The sequence below is a fragment of the Hypanus sabinus genome, chromosome 2 (genome assembly GCF_030144855.1).
Source record: "Hypanus sabinus isolate sHypSab1 chromosome 2, sHypSab1.hap1, whole genome shotgun sequence".
NCBI lineage: Eukaryota > Metazoa > Chordata > Chondrichthyes > Myliobatiformes > Dasyatidae > Hypanus > Hypanus sabinus.
In genome coordinates, this window is record NC_082707.1 from 16,919,473 (window position 1) to 16,945,923 (window position 26,451).

General features: G+C 43.2%; 1 protein-coding gene across 3 annotated transcripts in view; it reads right to left on the reverse strand.

The window, feature by feature from the left end:
* The window catches only part of LOC132406609 (rho guanine nucleotide exchange factor 26-like), a 218,438-nt gene that overhangs the window by 165,936 nt on the left and 26,051 nt on the right, over positions 1-26,451 (reverse strand). For 2 of the 3 annotated variants that reach the window (XM_059992420.1, XM_059992427.1), the window contains exon 4: positions 14,391-14,542. In XM_059992420.1, the coding sequence (XP_059848403.1) occupies positions 14,391-14,542 (152 nt within the window). Of the gene's footprint in view, positions 1-14,390; positions 14,543-16,568; positions 16,685-26,451 lie in introns of those variants that run through there. The other variant, XM_059992432.1, reaches the window with a different exon arrangement.

Genomic DNA, 26,451 nt, shown 5'->3' on the forward strand with positions numbered 1-26,451 from the left:
GCCTCCACAGCTGCCTATGGTAAAGAATTTCACAGATTCACCACTCTCTGGCTAAAGAAATTCCTCATCTCCATTCTAAAAGGACAATTCTCTATTCTAAAGCAGTATCCTCTGGTCTTAGAATCTCCCACCATAGGAAACATCCTCTCCACATCCACTCCATCAAGGTCTTTCACCATTCGATAGGTTTCAACAAGGTCACCCCTCATTCTTCTGAATTCCAATGAATATAGGCCCAATGCCATCAGATGCTCTTCATATGACAAACTATTCAATCCTGAATGATTTGTGAACTTCCAATAAGTCCCTCTTATCGAGAGATAAGAGGCCCAAACCTGTTCACAATACTCTGAGTGAGGCCTCACCAGTGCTTTCCAAAGTCTCAACATTACATCCTTGCTTTTATATTCTAGTCCTCTTGAAATGAATACTAACATCGTACCTGCCTTCCCTACCACAGACACAACCTACAAATTAACCTTTAGGGAAACCTGCACAAAGACTCCTAAGTTCCATGGCATCTCAGTTTTTTGCATTTTTTATCCATTTAGAAAGCAGTCAACCCTTTTATTTATTCTACCAATGTGCATGACCACACACTTCCTGACACTATTGTGTTGCCTTTATGGCATTTGTTTAGTTTATAATATTTTCGCTTAGTAATTCATTTGTCAGTATTTTCTAGTTAAAATTAGAATTGTTTAAAGTATATTCATTGCCTGTAAAATATATCGGCATGTGATGACGTCACATCCAGTTTCGCCGCGTCTTGTGGGAAAATACCGGTTTGGGATCGACGCCAGGGCAGGGGCTCGCACGAGGGAGACCAGAGCAAGAAACAGACTCGCGCAAGAAGTTGTTTGTATGCATTAGAAATCACAGTGAGAGCAACGCTGTAAGTTAATAGATAATCAATATGTTGAATTAAAATGTTAACGCTGACTCTGTTAAAAGTAATGACGGTCGATAAGGTTTATGTTTTCATTAGTTAAAGAGTTGCGGATAGTTTGTGTTGAAGTGTATTTAAAGCGGTCCATGGCGTAGGTAGATTCTGACTGTTTGCTGCACTTTAATGCAATGTAGTTGTAGTTTACTTTTACAAGTATTTACAATATTAATGTGATATCAAGAAGGGAACAAATACTGTATCAATCTTGTATTATCAACAGTTTTCACCATACGTTAATGTGAAAAGTGAACAGTAAATGGTTAATCTTACTGTGACCTTGTTTTCATTGACTACGGTTTATCTCGCGTTTAATTCGGCGTTCCATTACACCCGAGCGAGAACGCTACAACTATATTCCATCCACAATTTCTTTGCCCATTCTCTTAATCCATCTGTAGCCAATCTACTTTCTCAGAACTACCTGCCCCCCTCCACCTATTTTCATATCACCTGCAAACTTTGCAACAAAGCCATCAATTCCATCATCCAAATTACTGACATAATAATTTGTGATCACGGGACTGTCGCAACAGGAGGAGGAGCGAAGTTCTCGGGAGAGTGCTGAGTGCTGGGAAGCAGCTGAGGAGCTGAGGTGAGTGTGCTTTAAAATGAGCGCGGAGCGCAACTGAAGGGTTAAACAGAGTGTTGATTAGTTGATTAGAGGGAGTGAGTACTGGAGATAATTGGCAGGGACAAATAAAAGGAAGGGTAACTGAAGAGGAGTGGCCAGTGTGTGAGTTGCTCAGGGTAGGAGTGGAGTTTTGAGGCTTTGGCTCGAGAGGCTTCGGCAAGCAGAGGCCGAGGACGAGCTTGCTCCCAGTGAGGTAAAGCTGGGTAAGTTCCTTTAATTAATTTAATTAACAGGAGTAGGTAATGGAGGCAGCAGTTAGGGCAGTTGAGTGCTCCGATTGCAGTAGGTGGGAAGTCAGGGACAGCACAATTGTCTCTGATGACTACACCTGTAAAAGGTGCATCCAGCTGCAGCTCCTGACATTCCGAGTTAGGGAACTGGAGCTGGATGAACTTCAGATCATTCATGAGGCAGAGGCAGAAATGGACAGGAGTTTTAGGGAGACAGTTACCCTAAAAGTCAGGAGGCAGGTAGCTGGGTGACTGTCAGGAGAGCGAAGGGGAATAGACAGAATGAGCACAGCACCCCGGTGCCTGTTCCTATCAACAATAAGTATACCGTTTTGGATACTATTGGTGGGGACGACCTACCAGGGGCAAGTTGTAGTGGTCGTGTCTCTGGCACTGAGACTGGACCCTCAGCTCAGAAAGGAAGGAGGGAAAAGAGGAGAGTGGTAGTGATAGGAGATTTGATAGTTAGGGGATCAGATAAGAGGTTCTGTGGGAGAGATCGAGAATCCCAGATGGTCTGTTGCCTCCCTGGTGTCAGGGTCCCCGATATCTCTGATTGAGTTCACGGTATTTTCGGGGGGAGGGTGAGTAGACAGATGTTGTGGTCCTCGCGGGGACCAATGATGTGGATAGGAAGGAGGAGGAGGTCCTGCAAAGAGCTTAGTGAGTTAGGTGCAAAGTTGAATCTCAGGATTGCTCCCATGCCATGTGCTAGTGAGGTTAGAAATAGGAAGATAATGCAGCTAAATACGTGGCTAAGGAGTTGGTGCAGGAGGGAGGGCTTCATGTTTCTGGACAATTGGGCTTTGTTCCAGGGAAAGTGGGACCTGTTCCAACGGGACAATTTGCACCTGAACTGGAGGGGGACTAACATACTTGTGGGAAGATTTGCTAGTGCTGCTCTGGGAGCTTTAAACTAGATTTGCAGGGGGAGGGGAACCAGAGTGTTAAAGCTGACAGTGAGGTGAAATAGGATAAAGGTCGTGTGACGACTGCACGTAGAGACAGAAATCAAAGGTTTGTACATGATAGAAATGTTCTCAGGTGCATTTATTTCAATGCAAGGAGTATTGTAGGTAAGGCAGATGAGTTTAGGGTGTGGATTGGCATGTGGGATTACAACATTATTGCTAATAGTGAGACTTGGTTGCAGGAGGGGCAGGACGGGCAGATTCATGTTCCAAGGTTCCATTGTTTCAGACGTGATAGAGGGGGAGGGATGAAAAGGGGAGGAGTAGCACTAGTCAGGGAAAATATCACAGCTGTGTGTAGACAGGACAGCCCAGAGGGCTTGTCTACAGAGGCCATATGGGTGGAGCTGAGGAACGGGAAAGGTGTGATCACACTAACAGGGTTGCATTACAGACCGCCCAATAGTCAGAGAGATTTGGAGGAGCAAATCTGTAGAGAGATAGCAGACCGATGGAAGGAACAGTAAGTTGTAATAGTAAGGAATTTTAACTTTCCACATATTGACTGGGACTCCTGCACTGTGAAAGGGCTAGATGGCTTAGAGTTTGTCAAATGTGTTCAGGAAAGTTTTCTAAATCAATATATAGAGGTACCAATGAGAGAGGATGCAATACTTAGTCTCCTATTAGGGAACCAGACAGATCAGGTGACATAAGTATGTGTAGGGGAACATTTTGGGTCCAGTGACCATAATGTCTCTAGTTTCAAGGATAGGTCTGGTCCTTGAGTTGAGGACCTAAATTGGAGAAGGGCCACTTTTGTGAAAATGAGAAGGGATCTAGGAAGAGTGGATTGGGATAAGTTGTTTTCTAGCAAGGATGTTTTCAGTAAGTGGGAGGCCTTCAAGGGTGAAATTTTGAGAGTGCAGAGTTTGCATGTTCCTGCCAGGATTAAAGGCAAAGTTAACAGGCATAGGGAACTTTAGTTATCAAGGGATATTGGCGATCCAGTTAAGAAAAAGAAAGAGGTGTACAGCAGGTATAGCCAACAAGGAACAAATGAGGTACTTAAAGAGTATAGAAAATGTAAGAAAACACTAAAGAAGGAAATCAGGAAGGCAAAAAGACATGAGGTTGCTTTGGCAGATAATGTGAAGGTAAACCCAAAGGGCTTCTACAAGTATATTAAAAGGATAGTAAGGGACAAAATTGGTCCTCTCGAAGATCAGAGTGGTCGGCTATGTGTGGAGCTTCATGAGATGGGGGAGATCTTAAACGGTTTTTTGCATCTGTATTTACTGAGGAAACTGGCATAGTGTATATGGATGGATGGGAAACAAGCAGTAGTGTCATAGAACATATAGAGATTAAAGAGGAGGAGGTGCTTGCTGCCTTACAGCAAATAAGTGACTTGACTTGACTAAAGGTAGATAAATCCCCAAGGCCTGACATGATATTTCATTGGACATTGAGTGAGACTCATGTAGAAATTGCACGGGCCCTGGCAGAAATATTTAATATGTCCTTAGCCATGGGTGCGGTGCCGGAGGATTGGAGGCTAGTTCGTGTTGTTCTGTTGTTTAAAAAAGGCTCTGAAAGTAAACCAGGTAATTACAGGCCAGTGAGCCTGACATCTGTAGTAGATAAGTTATTGGAAGGTGTTCTGAGAGATTGGATATACAAGTATTTGGACAGCCAAGGGCTGATTAAGGATAATCAGCAAGGCTTTGTATGTGGTAGATCATGTTTAATGAATCCTGTAGAGTTTTTCGAGGGGGTTACCAGGAAAGTAGATAAAGGAAAGGCCGTGGATGTTTTCTACATGGACTTTAGTAAGGCCTTTGACAAGGTCCCACACGAGAGGTTAGTTCAGAAGGTTCAGACACTAGGTATCCATGGAGAGGTTGTAAACTGGATTCGAAATTGGCTGTGTGGGAGAAGACAGTGGTAGTGGATGATCGTTTCTCAGACTGGAGGCCTGTGTGTGGAGAGTGGAGGCCTCAGACTGTGGTGTGCCTCAGGGATCAGTGCTGGGACCATTGTTGTTTGTTGTCTATATCAATGATCTAGATGACAATGTGGAAAATTGGATCAGCAAGTTTGCTGATGACACTAAGATTGGAGGCGTTGTGAACACTGAGGAAGGCTTTCAAAACTTTCAGAGGGATCTGGATCGACTGGAATAATGGGCCAGAAAATAGCAGATGGAATTTAATGCAGCCAAGTGTGAGGTGTTGCATTTTGGAAGGACAAATCAAGGTAGGAAATAACAGTAAATGGTAGGGCACTGAGGAGCGCAGAGGAATAAAGGGATCTGGGAGTTCAGATACACAATTCCCTGAAAGTGGTGTCATAGGTAGACGGATTTGTAAAGGCGGCTTTTGGCATCCTGGCATTCATAAATCAAAGTATTGAGTATAGGAATTGGGATGTTATGGTGAAGTTGTATAAGACACTGGTGAGGCCAAATTTGGAATATTGTGTGCAGTTCTGGTCACCTAACTATAGGAAGGATACCAGTAAGATTGAAAGAGTGCAGAGAAGATTTACTAGGATGTTGTCGGGTCTTCAGGAGTTGAGTTACAGGGAAAGATTGAACAGGTTAGGACATTATTCCTTGGAGCGTAGAAGAGGGGAGATTTGATTGAGGTTTACAAAATTATGAGGGGTATGGAAAGAGTAAATGCGAGTAGGTGCTTTGCACTTAGATTAGGAGAGATAAATACAAGAGGACATGGCTTTAGGGTGAAAGAGGAAAGGTTTAGGGGGAACTTCACTCAGAGTGGTGCGAGTGTGGAATGAGCTGCCATCTGACATGGTAAATGCAGGATCACTCTTAAGTTTTAACAATAAATTGGATAGATACATGGATGGAAGAGGTCTGGAGGGTTATGGACTGAGTGCAGGTTAATGGGACTAGCAGAATAAAGTTTCAGCATAGACTAGAAGGGCCGAATAGCCTGTTTTCTGTTCTAATGTAAAAAGACAATCTCAACATAGACCCCTGTGGAAGACCACTAGTCACCAGCAGGCAATCAGAAAAGACTCCCTTTATTCCCACCCTTTGCCTCCTGCCAATCATCCACTGCTTTATCCACTCTAGAATCTTTCCTGTAATACCATGGGCTCGTAGCTTGTCAAGCAACATCACGAGTGACACCTTGTTAAAGGCCTTCTGAAAATGCAAGTAGACATTCCATTCTCCTTTGTCAATCCTGCTTGTTATTTCTTGAAATAATTCCAACAGATCTGTCAGGAAAAAATTTCCCTTGAGGAAACCATGCTGACTTTAAGGCTTATTTTTCATGTCTCCAAGTACCCTAAGTCCACATCCTTAATAATGAACTCCAATATCTTCCCAACCAATGAAGTCAGATTAACTAGCCTATAGTTTCCTTTCTTTGGCCTCTCTCCCTTCTTGAGGACGAAAGTGGCATTTGCAATTTTCTAGCTTTCTGGAACCATTCTAGGTTCCTGTCAAGAGCAGGGATCCAATCTCAGACTCAGTACTGTGCACACAGTGATATTGAGTAGCAAATCCCAAGGTGGAAAACCAAAGTTGGCATCAAAATTCAAGCAGAGATCAAAACATCCAGAGAAATCCAAAAACTAGAATCATGAAACATGCAGTCGATATTCAGATCGACAAAGTACAGATACAAATGCTGGAAAGGCTCAGGAAAATTCACTGGCACACTCCAGCAACAAACAGATGAAAACACAGGACTGAAATACACCGAGCAATAAACAGAGAAGCCGATAATAGGTGGAGCACAATGAGACGTGGGTGGCAGCAATACAGGTAATAATGAGAAGCAGATGAGAAACTGAGTACTCAGTAATACAGGGGTCAGAGGAGAGCAGGAGCACATGGCAATACAAAACCCCTGACTGACAGCTAGTGGACACAGAGTTCCACTGGAGGTACTGACAGATCCAGAGATTCTTGAAAGGTCATTACTAATGCCTCCATGTTCTCCTTAGACACCTCATTTAGAACCCTGGGGTGTACACCATCTGGTCCAGGTGACTTATCTACCTTCAGACCTTTTATTTTCCCAAGAACTTTCTCTCTAGTCACGGTAACTTCACACACTTCATGCCGTCTGACAACCAGAATTCTACCATATTGCTAATGTCTTCCACAGTAAAGACTGATGCAAAATACTTACTCAGTTAATCTGCCATTTTGTTGCCCCCCACTACTACCACTCCAGCATCATTTTCCAGCAAGTTGATATCCACTCTTGCCTCTCCTTTATACTTTACGTATCTGATAAAAACTTTTGGTATCCTGTTTAATATTATTGGCTAGCTTACTTTTGTATTCCATGTTTACCTTAATTACTTTTTTAGTTGTGTTAAGCTCATTATTGAAAGCTTTCAAATCCTCTAACTTCCCACTAATCTCTTTTATTTTCTGCCCTCTCATTGGCATTTACGGTGGCATTTACAGTGGCTTTGACTTCTCTTGTTAGCCACAGTTGTGTTATTTTTCCTTTAGAATACTTCTTCCTCTGTGGCTTTAGAATACATCCTGTGCCTTCCGAATTACTTCTAGAAATTCCAGCCATTGCTGCTCTGCCATCATCCCTGCCAGTGTTCTTTTCCATCAATTCTGGCCAACTCCTCTCACATGCCTCTGTAATTCCCTTTACTCCACTGTGTGTGGTCTTTGCTCTGATATCCTTTGAAAGGATATTATTGCAACAAGTTTTTATTCTACTGTGAATGCCTACAAGAAAATGAATCTCCGGATAGTATAAGGTGAAGTGTACTTTGCTAACAATGTCTGCACATTCCAGACGTGGGGTGGAAATACGTCTCTACCAAATGAAGTGTAAAGTGCTCTTTCCCCGCCGCTAGCTGCAGGCCACCCTTGGGCAAGGTGTAGCACCTGCTTAGCACCCAGTTCAGGGACTTGTGAAGCCATTCCATGTCCTCTCCTATTGTAGTTAAATTTGTATTTCCATTGGGACCTAGAGTACAGCAATTCTTTATCAGACCATAAAATACAGGACAGAATTAAGTCTTTCGGCCCTTTGAATCTGCTCCACCACTACATCATGGCTGATCTAATTCCCCCTCAGCTACAACCTCCTGGGAGGGAAATGGATGTATCATGATTCATATATGTACTACTCTATACTGCTGCCACAAAACAACAATTTCATGCCATGCTGTATGTCAGTGGTAATAAACAGATTCTGATTCCTTCTTTCGCCCTATATGTCTTCCACCCATCACCTCCCAGCTTTTCACATCTTCCCACCCCCCTTCCCCCTCACCTGTCACCTGCCAGTCTGTACTCCTCCCACTCCCACCACTTGCTTATGCTGACTTCTGCCCCCTTAATTTCCAGTCCTGATGATGGGTCTCAGACTAAAACGTACACTGTCTATTCCCCTCCAAAAATACTGCAGGCCTGCTGGCTTTCTCCAGCGTCTCGAGTGTTGCTGTACATCCACATAGGCTCTCATATTCCTAAATTCATAAGTACAACCTAATTGCATATACTCATTCCCACAAACAGTAAATCGAGCTTCCTCTCTCTCTACTTTTAGTCAGTGCCCTTTCTGATCAACCTTTCATAAGAAAGTCTTCATTACAAAACCGGAGAGGTGTGGTTTAAAGTTCAAAGCAGATTTATTTTTAAAGTACAAATATGTTATCTTGTGATTCTTACTGAGAAGGCCATATCAACTGATTTTTGTGTATTTTCTTGGCCTGGGTGAGGCTAATGGTACAGCACAATACAGATCCTTTGGCCCACAATGTAATGTGGTCTCTTTAACCTTAGACTAGAATATAGAAACTGAATCATTTAGTCCTCCAATGGATTTGCAGACAGTATTACTGCATCACTGCAAAGCACTTGAAGATTTATTAACTTTGTCTGTACACCCAGTGGCCAATTTATTAAATACACCTGCATACCTGCTTTTTAATACAAATATCGTATCAGCCAATCATGTGGCAGCAACTCAATGCATAAAAACATGCAGACTTGGTGAAGGATTCAGTTAATCGTAAAAAGTCTGCAGATCCACAGCAAAACACACAAAGTGCTGGAGGAACTCAAAGTCAGACAGCATCTATGGAAATGAATAAACAGTTGACATTTCTAGCCAGGACTCTTTTTCAGGACTGGAAAGGAAGGGGAGAGAAAGGTGGATAGCTAGAAGGTGATAGGTGAAGCCAGGTGGGTGGGAAAGATAAAGGGCTGGAGAGGAAGGAATCTGATAGAGGAGAGTGGACCATAGGAGAAAGGGAAGGAGGAGGGATACAAATGGGAGCTGATAGGCTAGTGAGAAGTAGGAAGAGGCCAGAGTGGGCAATGGAAGAAGAGGGGAAGGGAGGTATTTTTTTTTAAACAGTAAGGATGAATTTACATTCATGCCATCAGATTGGAGACTACCCAGAGAGAATACAAGGGGTTGCTCCTCAACCCTAAGGGTGGCCTGCTCTTGGCACAAGAGGAGGCAATGGATCAATATGCTGGAATGGGAATTAAGTTGTCTAGCCACCACAAAGTTCTGCTTTTAGCAGATGGAGCAGAAATGCTTGACGAAGCATTCCCCTAATTTGCAAAGGGTCTCACCAATGTAGAGAAGGCTGCATTGGGAGCACTGGACACAATAGGCAACCCCAACATATTCACAGGTAAAGTGTTGACTCACCTGGAAGGACCGTTTGGGGCCCTGAATGGTGGTGAGGGTGGAGGTGAATGGGCGGGTGTAGCACTTCAGCCACTTGGGAGTGAAAAGTGCCAGGAGGGAGATTAGTGGGGCAAATGAATCATGGAGAGACATATCCCTGCGGAGACTGGGGAAAGGTAAAGATATGTTTTGTGGTGGGACCCATTCAGACATGACAAAAGTTGTGGAAAATGATGAGCTCGATGCAGTGGATCATGGGATGGTGGGTAACAGCAAGAGGAAGCCTATCACTGATAAGGCAGCAGGAAGATGGGGTGAGCGCGGATGTTCATAGAACATAGAATAGTATAGCACATTACAGACCCTTCGGCCCACAATGTTGTGCCGACCCTCAAACCCTGCCTCCCAATGGAATTGAGGAGAAAGAGGTGAGGACAGCCTCAATGGAGGAAGGGAAACCCTGTTCTTTGAAGAAGAAGAACATCTCTGATTCCCTGGAAAGGAAGGCCACCTCCTGGGAATAGATGCAGTGGAGACAAAGGAACTGAGAAAAGAGAATAGCATTTTTACAAGAGACAGGTTGGGAAGAGGTATGGGTCAAGATAACCATGGGAATCAGTAGGATTATAAAAGATATCTATTGATAGTTTGTGTTCAGCAATGGGTTGGTCGTCAATTTGCTGAGACTACATATGGGTGTGGGAGTAACACCTTGTATTTTATCTATGTAGCCTCCAACCTGATGGCATTAATATCGATTTTTCCTTTCAGTTTAAAAATAAAACCCTCCCCTCTTTTTTTATTCCCCACTCTGGCCTCTTGGCTCTTCTCATCTGCCTATCACCTCCCCTCTCCTTTCCCTTTCTTCAATCATTTCCTGTTAGATTCCTCCTTCTCCAGCCCTTTCTTTACCTTTCCCACCCACTTGGCTTCACCTATTACTTTCCAGCTCTCCTGCTTCCCCTTCCCCCACCTTTTTGTTCAGGTGTCTTCCCCCTTCCAGTCCTGCAGAAGGTTCTCAGCCCAAAACGTTGACTGCTAATTCATTTCCGTAGATACTACCTGACCTGCTGAGTTCCTCCATCATTTTGTGTGTGCTGCAAGAGGTTCATTTGTTGATCAGTCCAAACATCGGAATGGGGAAGAAATGTGATCCAGGTGACTTTGACTGTGGAATGATTGTTGGTGCCAGACAGGGTGGTTGAGTGTCTCAGAAACTGATCTCCTGGGATTTTCAAGCACAACAGTCTCAAGATTTTACAGAGAACAGTGCAGAAAATCAAAAAAACAGTGAGTGGCAGTCTGTGAATGAAAATGCCTTGTTAATGAAAGGTGAGAGGAGAATGGCCAGATTGGTTCAAGCTGACAGGAAGGCAACAATAACTCAAATAATCCTGTGTTACTACAGTGTGTGCAGAAGAGCATCTCTGAATGCACAAAACGACGATCCTTGAAGTAGATGGGCTACAGATGCAGAGAACCATGAACATATGCCCAGTGGCCACTTTATTAGGTGCAGGAGGCACATAATAAAGTGGCCACTGATTGTGTTTCCCATTCCTTCAGGAAAACAGCCAATATAATCAGGGGCACTTCCCACTCCAATCAGTCTCCCTTTTCCCACTCTTCCATCGGGCAAAAGCTTGGGAACACCCACCTCTAGGTTTTGGGCAGCACGGTAGTGGTTAGCACAACGCTTTACTATACAGGCGAGCGGGGTTCAATTCCCGCTACAGCCTGTAAGGAGTTTGGATATTCTCCCCTTGACCATATGGGTTTCCTCCGGGTGCTCCAGTATCTTCCTTCAGGCCAAAGGCGTACCAGTTGGTAGGTTAATTGATAATTGTAAATTGTCCCATGATTAGGCTAGGATTAAACTGGGGATTACTGGGCAGAGCAGCTCAAAGGGCCAGAAAGGTCTAGTCCACGCTGTATGTCAATAAATAAATCAAGAACATCTTCAATCCTGTTGACGGACTATATTGTAAGTTCTCATATGCTATAGATCAAAGTTCAAAAGAGGTTTATTCTCAAGGTACCTATATGTCACCATATATATTATCATGTACTTGCAGGCATTTATAGTAGAACAGAAAAATGCAATAGAATCAATGAAAATTATAGTGATTGCCCAACAATCAATGTGCAAAATCAAGACTATTTAAATGAATAAATAATTAATTAATACTGAGAACATGAGTTGTAAAGCCCTTGTCAGTGAGCCCGTAGGTTGTGGAACCAGTTCAGAGTTGAGGTGAGTGAAGTTATCCACACTGGTTCTAGAGGTGAACCCTTGATCCCCCAATCAACCTCAACACGGCCTTTGCAATTGGTCAACCTGCTCTGCACTTTCTCTAACTGTAATAGTATATTCTGCATGCAGTTTTCAGTTGAAAGATTAAAGGTTTTTAAATTTAGGTTTATTTGTCACAAGTATATCAAAAGTTACAGTGAAATGTGTTGTTTTATTCAAATCCTGCACAGTCTAAGAACATGCTGGGGGCACCTGCAAGAATCACGATCCCTCCAGTGCCAATATAGCATGCCCACAACTCACTAACCCTAACACATCCACCCTCGGAAACTGGAGCACCCGGAGGAAACGCACACAGTCATGGTTTACTACCTGGATGTGCTTACAGGAGGAATGTTCCGCTTGGATGGCATGTAACAACTCCTCACCCTATCTCAGTACTTGGGACAATAACTGAGCAATTAGCAATTCCAACTGAATGCACAGCTCACAGATAGAGAATAATCCAAGACTACTCTCCATGAGAGCCTGAGGATTTGAAACCAAACCTTATCTTTCCAATTCAGGAAGGGAAGGAGAGTGAACATCAGACACTCCACACTGGTGACTGGAAATGGCGAAGGTTAGTAGTGTCACATTCCTGGGTGTTCACCTATCAAATGACCTGCCATGAGTCCAGCACATAGATGCAATCAGGTTAAAGAGGTCCATTTTCCGACCGGCACAACATTTCACTTGCCCCCTCAATGAACTGTTCCCATAACCTATGGACGCACTTTCAAAGTTTCTTTATTTCAAGCTCACGATATTTATTGTTTATTTATTACTAATATTTCTTTCTTTTTGTATTTGCACAGTTTGTCATCTTTTTTTATTCTGGTTAAACGCCTAATTTGATGCTGTCTTTCATTGATTCTACAAACGTTTGTATTATGGTTATTATTTATTATAAATTTATTGAGGATGCCCACAAGAAAATGAATTTGTGTGTCATATATGTTCCCTGTTAACAAATTTACTTTGAGTTTTGAGGTTCAACATGGCACCGATGACTCTAACTGACTTCTGTAGTTGTAATTTTGAGAGTTACTGACAGGTTCCATCACAGTCTGGTTCGGCAATTTCAAGCTGAAGTGATGCAGGAGGTTTGTGAGGAGTAGTGGACTCAGCCGTTCCACTCAAAAACTACAGGAGAAGCTGATTCAAGGCAGCAACATTCATCATCTGAGATGCCCACCTTTTCCCAGCTGCCATCAGGCAGCAACTAGAGATCCCTGAAGTCCCACCCTACCAGGTACAGTTACTTTTACTTGGTTCTTGAACCAACCAGCACAACCCTTATCCCTTCCTCAGCACAACAACACCATGACGACTTTGAGCACTTTTCACAACAGGGAGTTGAACCCCGCTCAGTGGCACTGTAAAGCTTCATGGTAACTGCTACTCCACCATGATGCCCCAGTATCTGATTAGGACGTGCTTGTGATGCTGATGCAAGTCAGCTTTCCACTGCACTTGTGCACCTGACAACAAACTTAACTTTGACTTTGCAAAATTAACTGGCCATTGTGAATTGCTCCTGCTGCACAGGTGAAGGGTGGAATCTGCAGAGAGTTAACAAGAATGTGGGGTGAATAAAAGTGTCAGTGTAAATGGCTGGTTAATGGTTAACTCGGGGCTCAATGGGCTTTCTGAGTTTAAGGAAGGCACAGGCGAAATTTATTTATTTCTTGAGATGCAGGGTGGAACAGGGACTTCTGCCCCTTCAAGCTGTGCTGCCTAGCAACCTCCCCAATTTAACTCTAGCCTAATCATGGGATAATTTATAATAACCAATCAACCTACCAACGGTAGGCGTTTGGACTGTGGGAAGAAACCGGAGCACCAGGAGAAAACCTACGTGGTCATGGGGAGAACGACCAAACTCCTTACAAGATAGTAGCGGGAATTGAACCTGTGTCACTAGTATTGAAAAGCTTTGTGCTAACCACTACGTGACTGTGCTGACATGAGGGGCATAGAGAAGGTGTATTGTTGGGTAGGAGAGTCTAAAACTAAATGGTACAGAAGGGGAAAATTTAAAGGGAAACTGAGGGCCAAAATTTTCCACACAGAGGGTGGTTGGTTATATGCCAGAAGTTCAAAGTTCAAGGTAAATACATTATTAAATTTTGGATATGTTGCCATGTACTACATTGAGATTCATTTTCTGCAGCCACTTACAGGGAAATAAATAAACACGATAGACTCTATAAAGGTTTTGTGACTGCCGGCAGGGAGACAAATCTCAAGTTGTATAATGTATACATACTTTGATAATAAATGTACTTTGAACTTTGAAAAACTATAATCAAAGACTCACAAACAACCAATGTGCAAAAAGATGACAAACTGTGCAAATATATTAAAAATACTGAGAACATGATTTGCATGAGTTCTTGAAAATGAGTCTGCAGGTTGTAGAATCTGTGTGGAGTCATGGTGAGTGAAGTTACCCTCACCAGTTCAAAAGCCTGATGGTTGTAGAGTGATGATTGTTCCTGAACCTGTGGGACCCAAGGGGTAGAGGCGGGTACACGTGCAAATTTTGAAAAAACCTCTGAAATAGTTCCATGAACTCCAGGGATATGATATGGACCAAACACACAGGCAAATGCAACTAATTTGGTCAGCACTAATGAGATGGGCCAAAGGGCTTATTTCTGCTCTAGGACTCTGGCATTCACAGCAATGCGGAGTTAGTTTAATCCTCCTACCACAGAGAGTTGGCTCCAGGAAGAGCGAATTGGCTTAAACTGCACAACAATCTTCTCCTCCGACTGGACATTTTGATCCAAATCTTCGTCCGAGTCCCCGTTATTCAGAGTCAGTGCCTTCTCCTTATAGTTCTGATATAGAACTGCATTTTCTGCAATCAAATCAAAGGGTATTTAGAAGACAGAATGACATGCACTTGGACTGCAACTTTTAACAGATTCAACACTTCAGGTCAAGTCAAGTTTATGCCATTTAACTATAAGGACACTATACCGCCAAATGAGACGACGTTTCTCTGAGCCAGGGTGTAAAGCACAGTAGTACACATAACACCTATGTAGCACACAATAACTTTGGAAAGTAAGAATTACACATTAGATACATTAAAGGGCATAAATTAAATATTGTTAAGGTACAATAAAATTATCCGGTTACACTTCAAAAGTGATGGGGCAGAGAATTCAGAAGCCTAATGATCTGAGGGAAGAAGATTTTTCCCATCCAGACCGTTCCTGACTTTATGCATCTGAATCTACAGCCTGATGGTAGAAAGGTGCACAAACTTCACACGTGTCTATGCATGCTAGCTCAATGTTATTATGGCTCGGGTGTTCCAGAAATTGGAGTACAATTCCAACGCCATATCTAAGAAGTTTGTATGTCCTCTCCAAGACTGTGTGAGCTCCCACAGGGTGCACTGGTTTCCTCCCACAGACCACAAACATACAAGTTAGTAAGTTAACTGCTCATTGCAATTTGTCCTGTATTGAGGCTAGCGTTAAACAGCTAGGCTTCTGAGCGGTACAGCTCATTGCAGCAGAGGGGCCTGTTCCCACGCTGAATCTCTAAATAAAACAAATAAAAATTTTCCGAAAAGCAATCAGGGATGCAGGGTGGTACACTCCATAGCCCATCTGCACAGAGTTATTTAGCCCCCTATTCCCATCAACATGATAAAGATTGTTAATTGTTTTGTCAGAGATGTTACTGGAATTAAAAAGTTATTGACCAAGAAAAAGCTTTCCTACAGTCCAAATGTCCAACACACTTCACCCTATTTCCCCTATTCCCCTATTTGGCCACAAGCTCTGCCTTCCTTTCATATAAGATTCTATTCTCCTGATGACAGGTCTTAGTCTGAAACATCAACTGCTTATTCCCCTGCACAGAGGCTGCCTGACCTGCTGAAACATCGACTGCTTATTCCTCTGCACAGAGGCTGCCTGACCTGCTGAAACATCGACTGCTTATTCCCCTGCACAGTGGCTGCCTGACCTGCTGAAACATCGACTGCTTATTCCCCTGTACCAGGGTTGCCTGACCTGCTGAAACATTGATTGTTTATTCCCCTGTACAGAGGCTGCCTGACCTGCTGTGTTTATTTATTTATTGAGGGCCCTCCCGGCCCCTCAAGTCGCGCTGCCCAGCAATCTCCTGATTTATCCTAGCCTAATCGCAGGACAATTTACAACGCCACATCAACCTAACGACCAGTTCAGCTTTGGACTGTGGGAGGAAACGGAAGCAGCTGGGGAAATCCACAGGATCAGGGGAAGAACGTACAAACTCCTTCCAGGCGGTGGCAGGAACTGAATCCATGTCAGCTGCACTATAAAACATTGCAATAACCACCACGGCACTGTGCTGCTCCATCTGTGTGTGTTACTCGTGATTTCCAGCATCAGCAGGGCGATCTGCAACACTTTGTCATCTGCCAGTCCCTGTCACTTTTACCGCTCGCCCTCCCCATCTGCCTATCACCTACTGCTTGCTAGCTCATTTCACCTCTTCCCCACGACCTGTTTTTTAATTGACCATCTCCCCTCTGTCTTACAGTCTGCGCATCGATCCAAAAATGTCGACTCTCCACTTTCCCCCCTCCCCAAAGATGCTGCCTGACCTGCTGAGTTCCTCCAGCATCTTGTGCGTGGCTCCAGACTCCGGTATCTGCGATGCCTTGTGTCAGCAAGGTGAGTGACCCTGCCCCACTTCAACGCAGACCACAGAGAGTTTACTGTACCTCCCATTCAGAGGACAAACCGACCCTTGGCTTAATGATCCTAGCTAAAAGATGACATCTCTGCTAGCGTAGTGTTCCGTCAATACTGTATTGGACTTTCAGCCAAGTTTACGTTCACAGGTCTCTGGAGCCGATAATTCAGTGGTGAGTATGCTACCTCGCTTAACATGAGTTCCATTCTTCCTTCCGCTGGGACGCCCCGACATCCAGAATTTCACAAGTGGAAAAAAAAGGTTAAAAAAAAGACTTTGCGCACCCAGGAACGTTAGGACTAGCAATGTTCAGTTGTCATTTCCACAGTCTGTTTCCTTGTGAACTCATTTAAATTAAAGAAGGTTTAGCGCCATGGCAACACTCAGGCAGCTCTCCTGGCCTAGGGCTGCCAACTCGGAGTGAATAAATCAGAGAGATCTCCTCACGTGATCACTTTATTCAATTAGATGCCCCCACCCCCCACCCCCGGACTGCCCTCCCCATTACTTTCCCAGTGCCAACCTTTTAACTTCTTTTCAGCTTTAGGAAAGTCTTCATTAATCAAATTATCACTCTCACATAATTCTTCTTGTTCTCTCCACCCCGCCCCATCTACACATCTACAACTAATGAACAGAGAAGTTCCAAGGAAATTCTACATTTCACGATTTACTCTAATATCATCAAACATAGAACAAAGTAAACTTGTTATCAAAGTTTATATCCAGAATGTCGCTATATACTACACTGAGACTGATTATAACAGATATTCACAGTCAATACAAAGAAACAAATGAAAAACTACACACAAAGACGGACAAGTAAGCAATGTTCAAAGGGCGACAAACTGCACAAATACAAAAGTAAATAAAAATAATGAATAAATAAGTAATAAGTAATATTGAGAACATGAGTTGCAGAGTCCTTGAGAGTGAGCCCATAGGCTGTGGAATCAGTTCAGTACCGAGGTGAGTGAAGTTTTCCACATGGGTTCAGGAGCCTAATGGTTAAAGAGTAATAACTATTTCTGAAACCGGTGGTGTGGGACTTGAGGCTCCTCTACTTTCTTAGGGGATTGAAACCTATCAAATATTGAAAGGCAGTGCAGACCAGATGGAGTGAATGGTCTAATTTTGTTCTTATGTCTCCTGGTCTTATGTTGAAGGCGAGTGTGGAAAGATTTGAAAGGAACAGGGGAGGCAACTTCTTCACGTGGAAGGTGGGAGCTGCCTGAAAATGTGGTTTCAGAAAATAACAAGAACAATTTTCAAGACCTCCTGAAAGGTCAACTGTTTATTCCCCTCTACAGATGCTGCCTGACTTGCTGAGTTCCTCCAGCATTTTGTGTGTGTTGCTCAACATTTCCAGCACCTGCAGAATCTCTTGCATTTATCATTCAAAGGGCAATTTGATACATACATGAATTGGAAAGTTGTAAGAGGGCAATGAACATAATGCAAGCAAATGGGAGGGTTTAGTGAGAACAGTGGTCAGTGTAGAGGAGTTGGACCAATTGACATTTTTCCATGCTATATTACATTATGATTATAAACCTTGCGAGATCTGCTCATCATCAGTATCCATCTTCCGAGATATTTATCAGGTGCTCTGCATTAACAGGGCCCTAGGCATTGTTAAAGATCCCTCTATTCATCGAACAATCTCTTTCACCTCCTACCATTAGGCAGGAGGTACTGCAGCATTAAGACAATAAGTGTTAAAATGGGAAACAGCTTCTTCCTGCCACTGCCCAGGTCTCATCATATACAATGTGCCAGTCACGTAATACTGTTCACCTTTTAACTTGTGTCATAAATACACCTTATTATTTGTTACTTTATTTGAGGTAATATTACTTTGTGTGTTGCGAGTGAGTTACACCTACCATGTTGTGTTCCTTAGCTCCGAGGAACATTGTTTTGCTTGCTGGTAGACATGGTTGAATGACAATAATCTTGAACTTGAATGAGTGAAGAATTATGAAGCTGAGGTAGAGAGATCAAGGAAGGTTGTTAACACAGACTATGGCTTGGCTCCCAGATGACAGGAGTGTATTGGTTTTTGTCGAGCCATTAGTCAAGACGCTATAGCTCATGTAATGACCATTGGCCAAGGGAAGAGACATTAGCCAAGAACTTTACGACAGGGGATCACTGACCCAGCACAACCCTCCAACCAGTGAAGACATCTTCACACTGCAATGCTTCAAGAATCTGGTGAGATGAAGGTAGTTTACCTAATGCAACAAGTTGATATGATCTGACCAAACAGATTCAATGATAGATTTCAAATACATGCCTCTCAGTGGCCACTTTATTAAGTACAGCTGCTCATCACTGCAAATATCTGATCAGCCAACCACGTGGCAGCAACTCAATGCATAAAAGCGTGCAGACATGGTCAAGAGGTTCAGTTGTCGTCCAGACCAAACAACAGAATGGGGAAGAAATATGATCCAAGTGACTCTGACCATGAAGTGATTGCTGTTGCCAGACAGGGTCTGAGTATCTCAGAAACTGCTGATCTCCTGGGATTTTCACAAGAGTCTCTAGAGTTCACAGAGGAATGAGCAAAGAACAAAAATAAAAACAGCGAGCGGCAGTTCTGTGGGCAAAAACTCCTTGTTAATGAGGGAAGTCAGAGGAGAGTGCTAGAAGTGTTCATGCTGAGAGGAAGGTGACAGTAACTCAAATAACCACGTGCTTTAACATTGTGCGTTCAGAGATGCTCTTCTGCGCACCGATGTGTCAAACCTTGAAGTGGATCGCCTACTGCAGAAGAAGACCATTGACATACACTCAGAGGCCTCTTTATCAGGGACATGAGGTACCTCTTTTCTGCATTTGGAAAACCACGGCCTAATTAAGGATTGCCAGCATGGTTCTGTGAGGGGCGAGCTGTGTCTTAGTAACTAGATTGATTTTTTTTTTGATGTGGTGATGTAAGTGATTGACAAAGCTGAGAATGTTGCCTACATAGATTTTAGTATAGACAGGGACCCTCATGGATAGCTCATCAAGGTTAATATATCAATGGAATCAATGGTGAGCTGGCTGTTTGGATTCAAAATGGCTTGACCATGGAAGACAGAAGGTGGTGGTCGAAGGGGCTTGTTCTAGCTGGAGGTCAGAGGTTAGTGATGTTCCACGGGGATCTGTACTGGGCACTCTTTGTTTGTGATGTACATAAGTGACCTGGGTGAACAGGTAGATATGTGAGTTCATAAGTTTAAAGATGACTCGAAGATTGGTGGTGGTGTGGATAGGGTAGGTGACTGACTGGCAAAGATCACAGGAGGATATAGATCAGCCACAGATATGGGCAGAGGAATGGCAGATGGAGTCTAACCTGGACAAAGGTGAAGTTTTGCACCTTGGTAAGTCAAGTGTAAAAAGGCAGAACACTTTTAACAGCAAAACCCTTAACAGTGCTGATGAGCAGAGGGATCTTAGGATCTAAGTTCACAGCTCCCTGAAAGTGGCTACGCAGGTTGCTAGGGTGATTAAGAAGGCACATGGCAAGCTTGCCTTTATTAGTCAAGGCACTGAGTTCAAAAGTCAGGAAGTTCGGTTGCAGTTTTATAAAACTCTAAGGCTGCTTCTGGATTCTTGCATACAGTTCTGGTCGCTCCATTAAAGGAACAATGTTGAGGCTCTGCAGATGGTGCAAGGATGCTGCATGGTTTGAGGGAATGTGCTATAAAGAGAGGTTAGACAAACCTGGGTTGCTTTCTCTTGAGCGACAGAGACTCTGATAGTTATAAAAATTAAGAGAGGCATAGACAAATTAGACAGACAGTATCTTTCTTCCAAGAGTTGAACTGTCTAAAACCAGAGGGCATGTTATTAAGATGAAAGGAGGTAATTTCAAAGTCAATGTGAGGGGCAAGTTTTTTTTAGACAGAGTGTTGTGGGTGCTTGGAATGTGCTGCCTGGGGCAGTGGAAGGGGCAAATATATTATGAATAATTAAGATCTGTTTAGATAGGCACATGAATGTGAGGAAAATTGAAGGATTTAATTTAGTTGGCCATTTGATTATTAATTTAATTGTATGACACAGCATTGGGGACAGGAGTGCCTGTTCCTGTGTGGCAATGCTCAAGGTTGTTCTGTGAATGTTTTTAAATGAATAATACCAAGAATATGAGTCGTAAAGTCCTTGAAAAATGTATTAATTATCGAAAGGGAGTGGGACTAGTTAAATTCAAAAGGAGACGGCAGATTAAAGGTAGACTGTTTTAGATGTGTCAGTGCAGGAGGGATTAAAGGAGGCGGGGTGGCGTTACTAGTCAGAGAAAGTGCCACAGCAGTGCTCTGTCAGGACAGACTGGAGAACTCATTTAGTGAAGTGTTATAGGTGGAACTGAAATTTTTAAAAAAGGTATGACCACGTTAGTGGGGCTAGATTACAGACCACCCAAAAATCTGCCAGAATTACAGGAACAAATTTGTAAAGTTAGCACAGAATGCTGCAAGAAACATAAGGCTGTTATAAGGAGGTTATTTTCACTTTCCACATATTGACCTGCAAACCCATACTGTAAAAGGATCACATAGGATAGACTTTGTCAAATATGTTAAGGAAAATTTCCTTCATCAGTAAACAGAAGTCCCAATGACAGAATGTACAATACTGGATCTGCTTTTTGGGAATGAGACAGGGCAGGTGACTGAAGTTTGTGTAGAATCACTTTGTACCCAGTGATCACAATACAATTAAGTTTCAAAGTAGGCAAAAAGGTAGGTCTGGTCCGCGGGCTGAGATTCTAAATTGGCGAAAAAGCAATTTTGATGGTATCAGTAATGATCTGCCAAGTGTGGATCTGCTCAGGCTGTTTTCTGGCAATGGTAAGTGGGAGGCGTTCAAAGATTAAATTTTGATAGTACAAAGCTTGTATGCATCGGTCAGAATAAAAGGTAATGATAACAAGCGTAAGGAACTTTGGTTTTCAAGAGATGTTGAGGCACAAGTTCAGAGAGAAAAAAAGGAGGTGCATAGCAGGTACGACCAAACAAGGTGCTCATGGAGTATAAGAAATGCAAAAGAACACTTAAAGTAGAAATCAGGAGGGCTAAACAAAGGCATAAAGTTGCGCTAGCAGACAAGGTGAGGGAAAATCCCAAGGGATTCTATGGATATTTTAAGAGCAAAAAGATTGTAAGGGACAAAATTGTTCCTCTGGAAGACCAGAATGGTAATCCATATGTGGAGCCAAATAGATGGGCAAGGTCTTAAATAATTTTTTGAATCTGTAGTTACTCAGGAGACAGACACAGAGTCTACAGAAGTGAGGCAAAGTGGCATCAACCTCATTGATTCTGTACAGATTACAGAGGAGGAGGTGTTTGCTATCCTGAGGCTAATCAAGTTAGATAAATCCCCAGGACCTGACAAGCTGTTCCCTCAGACCCTATGGGAGGAGGGAAGAACAGAAATTGCCGGGGTCATGGCAGAGATATTTAAAACTTCCTTAGTGACAGAAGAGGTACCAGAGGATTGGAGGATATCTAATGTTGTCCCGCGGTTTAAAAAATACTCTAATTTGGAGTATGGTGTACAGTTTCGATCACCTACCTATATGAAAGGTGTAAATGAGGTTCAAAGAGTACAGAGAAAATTTACAAGGATGTTGCCAGGTCTGGAGAACCTGAGTTAATAGAGAAAGATTGAATTAGGTTAGCACTTTATTCTTTGGAACAAAGAAGATTGAGAGGTGATTTGTTAGAAGTGTACAAAACTATGAGGGGTAAATACAGGTAAATGCAAGCAAGCTTTTTCCACTGAGGTTGGGTGGGACTACAACCAGAGGTCATGGGTTAAGGGTGAAAGATGAAAAGTTCAAGGGGAACATAAAGGGAAACTTCTTTACTCAGAGGGCCATAAGAGTGTGGCAAGAGCTGCCAGTGCCGGTGGTGTATCCAAGCTCGACTTCAATGTTTAAACGAAGTTTGGATGGTAGGGGTATTGCAGGCTATGGTCCCAAGTGCAGGTTGATGGGAGTAGGTAGTTTAAATGGTTTTGGCATGGATTAGATGGACTGAAGGGCCTGTTTCTGTGCTGTCCCTCTCTACGATTCTATGACTGAATCATTTTTAATTCTCCTGTGAACGAAAAGAGGGCAACAAAAGGAGACTGAATCATCAGCAGTAACAAAGGGTGTCATTGTAAGAGGAACCATTCACTTTAAAACCTGCATTGATCAAATGATAAGGAACAAATTGATACTAGCTGCTAAAATTGGATGTGTGTCCAGTGCGTATATGTCAGTTCATCATCGCTGAATTTCCTGTGTGAGTTATACGGAAGAGAACACAGAGTACCTGATTCTTGGACCTGACACAGGCAGTCAATAGTTAATGAGACGTACAAATTAATGGGTTTCTGCCTTGGAGACTGAAGGTGCCACTCTTAAAAGGGTCACTGGCTCCAATATAAACTAGAGCCTATTCATACATACTGTTTGCAAAAGAAGGTAATACTATTACATATTGAAACTGAAACGCACAAGATCGCAGGAGGCTGCAGAGGGTTGTTCAAGTTTGTTGTCATTACAACCTTATATATGTATACCGCCAAACAAAACAATGTTCCTCCAGACCAAGGCAACACACACAAAATACTGGAGGAACTGAGCAAGTCAGGCAGCATCGATGGAAATGAGTAAACAGTCAATGTTTTGGGACGACACCCTTCTTCAGTACTCCAGACCACAACACAGTACACACAGCCAGCTCCATCACGGGCACAACACTAACCACCACCGACTACATCTTTAAGAGGCAGTGTCTCAAGATAGGGGTCGCCCATCATGTAGAGACACTGGCCAGAGGACAGTGGCAAACCACTTCTGTAGAAACACTTGCCAAAAACAATCAACGTGAAAAGACCATAATCACCCATGCCATACATCATGGCACATAATGAACAAATATTTGCAATGTTTCTTTCAGTCTCTTCATCCAAATGGATCATGAATCTATTTCTATCATACTGATGCTGTCGTTATACGCTCCTATGGTCTACTTCAGCCATGATGCAATGGCTGACTCAATAAGCTAAATGGTGTAATTCTGCTCCTATGCCTTACCTTCTTATCAGATTCAGTTTATTGTCATTTAGAAACCACAAATGCAATGCAGTTAAAAAAATGAGACAACATTCCTCCAGAATGATATCACAAAAGCATATGGCAAAACAGACTACACCAGAAAATCCACATAACGTTTGGCAATCCCCAATCCAGAGTCCGGAGAGGCTGCTGCGTATTAATATCGTGCTACCATCTTAGCGCGTTCCCCGGAAAGGAGCTCCAAATCCACCAGACAAAGAAGACCAAAAACTAAAGCTACAAGACCTGCACAAAACCACATAGATACAACAGTGCAAACAATAGCATACTTGATAAAAAAAACAGACTATGGGCACAGTAAAAATAGTCCAAAGATGTTAAAGGACTATAAGTTCAAAAGAAACCACCACACAGTTTCCACAAGTCCTCAGGGTCCCGACAGACTCGCCATCCCACGCAGGCAGCAGAAGGGAATACCCCAGCTATGGACTTCCATGATGCCGCCCGACTCAGCCTCGCAGACGCAGCACACACTGAAAGCGACCTGACCGCAGCGGACTCCGAGTCCGTCAAACCTCCGAGCGGACGACCATCCCCTCCGGCACAGCTTCTCCAAGCACCATCCTCTGCCGAGTGTATTAAGACAGCCCCGCCAACGGCCAACGGCAATGCGACCCCAAGGACTGGGGGCCTGTTCCTCCCAGCAGAGTCCCGGACCTCACAGCACATTATAGCCACATTATTAACACTTACCCACATCCCACGGGCTCACTTTCAAGGACACTTAATCTCATGTTTCACAATAATTATTGTTGTTATTTCTTTTTGTATTCAGACCATTCGATGTCCTCTAGTACCCAAATTTGTGTGGTCTTTCATCGATCTGTTATACTTAATAATCTATAGCTTTATTGCACATGCCCACAAGAAAACAAATCTCAGGGTTGTAAGACCATAAGACATAGGAACAGAAGTAGGCCATTCAGCCCATCAAGTCTGTTCTGCCATTCAATCCCCACTCCCCTGCTTTCACCCCATACCGTTTAATGCCCTGTCTAATCAAGAGCCTATCCATCTCTGCCTTAAATACACCCAGTGACTCGGCCTCCACAGCCGCTCGTGCCAACAAACTCCACAGATTTACCACCCTCTGACTAAAGTAATTTCTCCGCATCTCAGTTCCGAAAGGACGTCCTTCAATCCTGAAGTCGTGCCCTAATAAATTTGCATACAACTACTACATTTGGAATGGTATTTTTTGGAGTTTAGATGAGGGGTAATCAAAGTTCAAAGTAAAATTTATATCATATTGAAACATACATAATAAAGTCATAAAAGGACAAGACAGGTAGATGCTGAGAATGTTTCACTGTCTCAATTGAGGGGATAGAGTTGCAAGATAAGTGGGTAGTCATTTTAGATGCAGACGTGCTTGAATTTCATTCACAGAGGGGCGAATTTCTGGAAATTTCTACCTCACTCTACATAGTGACATAAATATACCTTGATAACAAAATTACTTTGAACCCTACTGGCTTTCTAAGGATTAAAAGGAACAAGCATTTATTGAGTACATACCTCTGTGGACGTCCCAAAATACTTAGCTTTGCTCACAGTTGTCAAGTTCAAAGGTTCATTTTAATATCAGAGAATGTATACAGTGAACAACCTGAAATTCTTTCTCTTCACAGGCATCCACGAAACAAGAAACCCCATAGAATGAATGACAGAAACATCAAAGTGCCGAAGCCTCCCCTCACCCCCCCCCCGCACAAGCAGCATCGACCCTACCCCCCCCCCCACATGCACTAGCAGAAGCACTGACCCCCCCCCCCCCCACTCCACAACTATGCATGCAACAGCAGGAGTGCCCCAGAGAGTCCTTGATCCACAGTCCATCAGAAACTACAGTCTCAGACAGGTTCTCTCTCTCTGTCGAGGGAGAGGGAGGTCATTCCTACAACAATGAGACCAGCAACTGTCTGCTCTATCTGCTTCGATGTTACATTCTTCCCTTACTAGAGCACAAAAGTAATTCTGGGGTGGCACACTCACAGAGAATTTAGTGCAATCACTCTACACTGCCAGTGATCACCGATCGGGGTTCAATTCCCGCTGCTGTCTGTACCTTCTCCCATTGACCGTGTGGGTTTCCCCCAGCCGCTCCACTTTCGTCCCACATTCCAAGGGTGTTCAGACTGGCGTTAGTATCTGATACGCATGCTATGTTGGTGCCGGAAGTGTGGCAGCACTTGTTCAGCGCAATCCTCACTGACTTAATTTGATGCAAATGACATATTTCGCTGTATGCTTCAACGTGCGCACAACAAATAAAGGTAATCTTTGTAAGTTCCCGTGACTCCAAAGCAATAATTGTTGCTATAGTGTGAGATTATATGATCATAAGAGATAGGATCAAAATTTAGGCCATCTGGCCCATCAATTCTTCTTGAGTGAGAGCAAATACTCTCCACCCTCTGATTATAAGGGCAAATTTCTACAATCATAATGTTCTTCTGAGAGAGCAGCACCTGAACACGTCTTCTGAAGGATACTACGCCTGATACTACAACTCTCCCTCAGCACTGCAGTAGTGCATCAGCTCAGCTATGTTGCCTGAGCAGTCAGCATTTACTCTGTTAACAATCATTAACCAACTCTCTTCAATTCCTGCCGTGAGGAATCGGGCCCTGTTAATCAGGCATACAAAAGGAGGGAGTGCCAACTCAAAGTAAATTTATTATCAAAGTATGTACACGTCACCATATACCAGCCGGAAGTTCATTTTCTCGCAGGCATTCACAGTCGAACTAATAAGTACAATTGAATCATTGAAAGACTGACAAACAACCAATGTGCAAAAGAAGAGGCAAACTATGCAAATACAGATATAGATCAGTTAATACTGGCAACCTGAGTTGTAGGATCCTTGGAAGTTGAAAGGTTGTGGAATCAGTTTGATGTTGACATGAGAGAAGTTATCCACGTTGGTTCAA